Source organism: Jatropha curcas, chromosome 5 (assembly GCF_041381405.1).
Source record: "Jatropha curcas cultivar XTBG-Jc1 chromosome 5, XTBG_Jcur_1.0, whole genome shotgun sequence".
Classification (NCBI taxonomy): domain Eukaryota; kingdom Viridiplantae; phylum Streptophyta; class Magnoliopsida; order Malpighiales; family Euphorbiaceae; genus Jatropha; species Jatropha curcas.
The window spans coordinates 1,008,254-1,013,495 of NC_143155.1; the positions used below are offsets into that span (position 1 = coordinate 1,008,254).

A 5,242-nucleotide genomic window follows, 5' to 3' on the forward strand; every position below is an offset into this window, starting at 1 on the left:
TAAAATACATAATTACATAACACTACTTGTCTATTATTAATTATTAATAAATAATAATCAGCCAGCAACCACACAGAAGATGGGACAGAGCTCTGTTTTTGTCTCTTTCAAAGACAATTATTTTCACTTCCTAATCTAAATCCTAACTTAAAAAAGAAAATAACTATAAAAAGAAAAAATATATATCCCATTTAGGATAATTTCGTCCTATTCAGTGTTGTTTCCCTAAATTCTTGAATTTTTTTACCAAGATCTGTCCTTTCCCTCTTCTCTATTTGTCTGCAAATCCTTTTCGATAGCAAAAGCATCCAAAACACCATTGTATATGACTGTTGAGTGTCTGTGTGAGAGAGAGAGATTGAATTATATTATATTAGAAGTGAGGGTTGAGTCATGTGCTCTATTGCCATTTGCTTTTCCAGTCAATAAGTCCATTCTTGAGGTAGACCCATCTCTTGATGGTTCATTGCCGGCTCCGTCCAGGCTTGGCTCTTCTTCTGGATTTGCCGGCCATAGCTCGCATCAAGTGTTAACCCATCTAGCAGATAGTTTCAGAAGAGAAAATGAGATTAGAAAATATGATAAAGCACTAAAAAAGCTAATGTCATTTTCAGATTAATCGAGTTTACTTGGCAAGTTAGCTTTTTTAAAAGAATAGATTTCTTAGTCTTTAACCCTTTCTTTACACTAATAGTGGACCTCAAGTGAAAAGGAATCTTGGGATGATAAGTTACCATATTGGACAGGGAACTTAGAACCATGAAATCTTGATTCAACACCCATTCTGTCAAATTGAAGTTTCAGGGCTTGAACTACTTTTGCTGGTATAAGAACAGGAGAACACCCTGCAAACAAAATTTTATCAGTTCAAATATACTTTTCCATTAAAAAAGTTGTTCTCAATTAAGTTTTAATCATAGTTAGTTGGCTCGTTAGTTGGCTCCAATCGGTTGAATTAATTTTTTTGTCTTAGTTGTCAGCTGAAAGCAATTTGTCAGATGACCAAAAAAAGAAAAGGCAGCGAAAGGGGACCATCATTCCAATCCATGGGGGAAGAAGATTCCAATCATACTAATCAAACTTAATTTGCCCACGTCCCAAAGTTGAAAAATTAGCAAAGGAATCTTACATATGTGACCACGTTGGATTCCACAGAAATCAAAATCAAACAAACATAAAATTCAAAGCTACTCTATTAGAATATTGATAAGGATATGCACCAATCTATAAGCTAATTACTCCATTACTGCTCTGTGAAATTAGTAGTTTAGTACTAATACAAATAGTTAAAAAATCAACAAAAGTGGCCAACTTATAGTTAGCCAGAAAGAAAAACCTTTTTTCTTTAACGATTTACCTGATTTCTTGCGCGGCTCACAAGTGTTGTCAATTCCTCTTGGCAAGAATACTCCAGTACCACAAGATCCAGTTTTTACACCAGAATGATCACCAAGAAAAACTGCTGTCATATCAGAACCAGTTCTTTGTTTCTGTGGCAAATTAGGCCATGAAAACTTTTGTCCACTAAAACCTCTCCCTTTACTTTGATGAAATTTCCCAACTTGTTGTTTATTATTATACCCATTGGCTCTTTGTCCCCGACAGAAAGACTCCTGTTTTTGTTTCATAATCTGTTCTTGTTTAAGTTGCAAAATAAACGCAAAAGATTATGAAGTAATTAAATTAAGGTTATATTTAATACAAAAAATAAATAAAAGGGTACTTACTTGAATAGCTTTTATTTGGTAATCAATTAGAGCTTGCCTAGACTGGGTAAAGCCACAATATTATACCTCAGAAATATAGATAATCACAGAGACATAAATGTAAACATGTAGCATCATAAGAACAGGGTAATAAAATTACCTCATTTTCATGTCTATTCTCATCATCTTGAAGCATGTAGTGAGCCATTTGGCGAGTCAACTCAGCAGTGTAATCGTCGCCTTGGTCACTTTCTGACTTGGTGGAACCCTGTTCTGACTCAACTGGTGAGCTCAAAGCAGAACCAGAATCAGAGGAACTAAAACAAGAAGAAGAAGAAGAAGAAGAAGAAGAAAAGCAGGTTTCGTTAATGGGTTTGTTGTTGCAGTTACTGCTACTGTTCTCTTCAGTAAAAAACTGGGATTCAGAAGAAAGCCATAAAGAATCTGTACTTTGTAGGTCAACTGCCATGATTGAAAGAAATTGAGTTTGCTCAGTAAAGAATCAAGAAAAGAGAAAGTGGAGTTGGAATTCAATGATTTGGTGTTATAGCTTCACAAGGAACTAGTAATGATTATTTATGTGGTCATAAAGACAGAGAGAGCATGTGAGAGTGAGAGAGATAAGGTTAAACAAAAACTAGCAATCTGTAAGGTTTATAAATGGAGAAAACAGAGTAGACAGTGGTGGGTATAAAGTGGGTAATTGTGTTTTTGTTGGGATTCAGTGGTTGGACTTTTGGTACATTAAACTCCTCTGTTCTTCCTTTTTGTTGGAGGTTGCACTGACGGTTAGTTGGGGGCTAGGCCTAGGGTTTGGATCTTAAGTATTTTTTTTTTTTTTCTATATCCACAAATCACATTTCTATTTATTTCTAGCTATTATTAATTATTATGAAAAAACATTTTAAAAATCAAAACAGTGTAAATGTACATAAAAATATTTTTAAGGAAAATACATTCCTATACCAAATAAAGATATTTGGATAAATGAAAACATATGTCTTTTCATTTTTTTTTTTTTTTTGGAAAGGATGTGTCTTCTCATTTAAAAGAGGGACATAATAATAATAAATAGTCATAATTTTTTTAAAATGGTAAGTCTTTTATTATATTTTTAAATCAACTAGAAAGGAGATTCAGAACATATTTAGTTTAATTGTTTCATTTGTAAGTAGTGCATGAACTATGAAATCTTTTACAATGTAATATAATGTCCAAAGAACCCAAAAAAATAAAGAAAAAAAATTATTCCATTAATTTTAAAATAGTTTGAGGTACGAAGTTTGTTTGTTTAACATGATTAATGTTTTTTCGAGCAATAAAACATAAAATTTTTATCCTTCCAATAAAGTGCATTTCTCGAAAATTAATTTTTATTTTTATTTTTATCATTTGTCAATCCCAATATCTTATTAGTCACAGTTAATAATTTAATTTTTATCCTTCCATATTGGCATTTATATAGGAATATTATGGGAAAGTTAAAAAACCATTTCTAAAAATAGAAACGAAACTACTCTTAGGATTCTTAAAAAAAAGCTCTTTGAAAACATTAAAAAAGAAAATATGGATTATTCTTTTGGGACGGAATCAGCACTAATATGTAATTAACTTTCGATATTCAATGGCATGTGCTTATTATATTAAATTTTCCAAGTAATAACTATTACTATATGTGTTCCCATTGTAATTGTCATTTGAGATAATTATATAAAAATAAGGAAATGATTAAAAATTTCTAATTTAGAAAAAATAATTACAATTTGATTAAACGATCCATTCTATCAATTATCAAAATAATTAACACTTACTTAATCGAGATACTAAAAGACACTAAAAGACAGGCTTAACATTCAATTTTCATTTCGAACTTTTTGAGTAGTTGCAATTTCATTCTAAATCGACTTTTTTATTCTGGGCACCCTGAATTTATGAACCTAGTTGCATTTACATCCTGATTTGCTTTTATGGTACAGTTGCACCCTAGAAACAAATTTCAACTCTGTGAATTTATCGATTTGTTGTAATTATACCTTAAAAATATATTAAAGTTGAAATTTTCATTAAAATAATGTAAAAAAAAAATTCATACTCAATTATTTAAACAATAAATAATAAAATCAAATTCAAGTATTCATATAATAAATTAAAAAAAATCAAGATTGAGTATTTGATTTTAAAATCGAACTAATTTGAAGATGCAAAAATAATGAGTGAGATATTAATTCAAATTAGGATGTAATTACAACTAGGTTGATAAGTTCAGGGTGTTCAAGGCACAAAGGTCGATTTAGAGTTAAATTGTAACTATTTGAAAAGTTGACGGTGAAATTAAAGGTTACGCTCTAAAAGACAACAATAAAATTGAAAGAAAAAAAAAGGAAAAGATTGGTATTGTAAGAACATTTTTATATAAAACAATCTTATGAGCTGTTGGACTTGAAATTATACATATCTAATAATTACTGCATTTATCCCTATATAAATTTGTAATTCAACGATTGAAGACGTGGCTATTATATAAGAAAATTTTCATAATAGCTCTCCCAAAAAAAGAATTAATTATTGATAAGTGTTATTTTTATAGTATTTTTATTGTAATTTTGATTAAAATTTCTATTGCTTTTAATTTATTTAAATTAGTCTTTATGTAATATTGATATATTTTTATTTAAAAACTTCGTTGAAACACAACTCACTTAATTCTGAGGAAAAATATAGGGTTTTGCAAGAAAAGGACAAAAATAAGGTAAAAATTCATTAAGCACGCCCGTGCTACAGTAGCACGCCCGTGCTACAGTAGCACGCCCGTGCTACAGTAGCACGCCCGAGCTACAGTGTCCGTGCTAATCAGCACGCCCGTACTGTTATTGCATAAGACTTCCAGAGGCGTGCACGCCCCAGCCCGTGCTACAGTGCACGCCCGTGCCAAGCAAGGAATCCTAAACTTAGTCAAAAGTTGCCAACCAACTTCCACCAATTTATGGAGCTAATCTTGGACAACTTTCTTCACATACAAATCAAGCCTTAATTTATGCATATGGAAGACATGATTGAGAGAAATTCAAGGCTTGATTGAGAACTTTATTCCATAAACAAGGTGGAATTTATTTCCTAAACAATGTAGAAGTTTTCTCCCAAGAAGTCTATATAAAGAGAGGAAGGATGCATTGTAAAAGGATTGACATACTCTACATCTCTTCTCCCATCTCTCATTCCATAGCGTTGTATATAATTTATTTTTAGAAGTTAAGTATTCAAGAGGTGTGCAAAGTTTCAAGGAAGCCATCCAAGCAACTTATTACTATTTCTTATTTCTAAACTCTTAATCTTGTTTATTTCTTTCATTATTCTTATTGATTATGGAATATTTATCAAGTATTATTGAGTTTTGTTTAAGTACTATGTGTAACTAAATTCTTATACTAGGGGTTTGATGTAGCTTAATCTCTTTTCCAATTTATGCAATTAGATTTATTTTTCTTTATTCAAGTTATGATTTATTAATGAACTTAATGCTTCAATTATCACTATCG

At 30.8% G+C, this 5,242-nt stretch overlaps 1 protein-coding gene across 1 annotated transcript; it reads right to left on the reverse strand.

The window, feature by feature from the left end:
• LOC105629897 (uncharacterized) lies at positions 1–2,467 on the reverse strand. Its single transcript, XM_012211541.4, has 5 exons — positions 1,867–2,467; positions 1,728–1,769; positions 1,358–1,631; positions 735–845; positions 1–538 (listed from the first exon to the last, which is right to left on the reverse strand). The coding sequence occupies exons 1-5, from the start codon at positions 2,173–2,175 to the stop codon at positions 423–425; spliced, it is 852 nt and encodes a 283-aa protein (XP_012066931.1). The 5' UTR covers positions 2,176–2,467; the 3' UTR covers positions 1–422.
• Positions 2,468–5,242: the final 2,775 nt, after the last annotated feature.

Coding starts and splice junctions, on each gene's coding strand:
- LOC105629897 (XM_012211541.4), bottom strand. CDS start 2,175: ATGGCAGTTGACCTACAAAGTACAGATTCTTTATGGCTTTCTTCTGAA. Junction 1,770..1,866: donor AGAATAGACATGAAAATGAG/GTAATTTTATTA, acceptor GGCTTTACCCAG/TCTAGGCAAGCTCTAATTGA. Junction 1,632..1,727: donor ACCAAATAAAAGCTATTCAA/GTAAGTACCCTT, acceptor AAACAAGAACAG/ATTATGAAACAAAAACAGGA.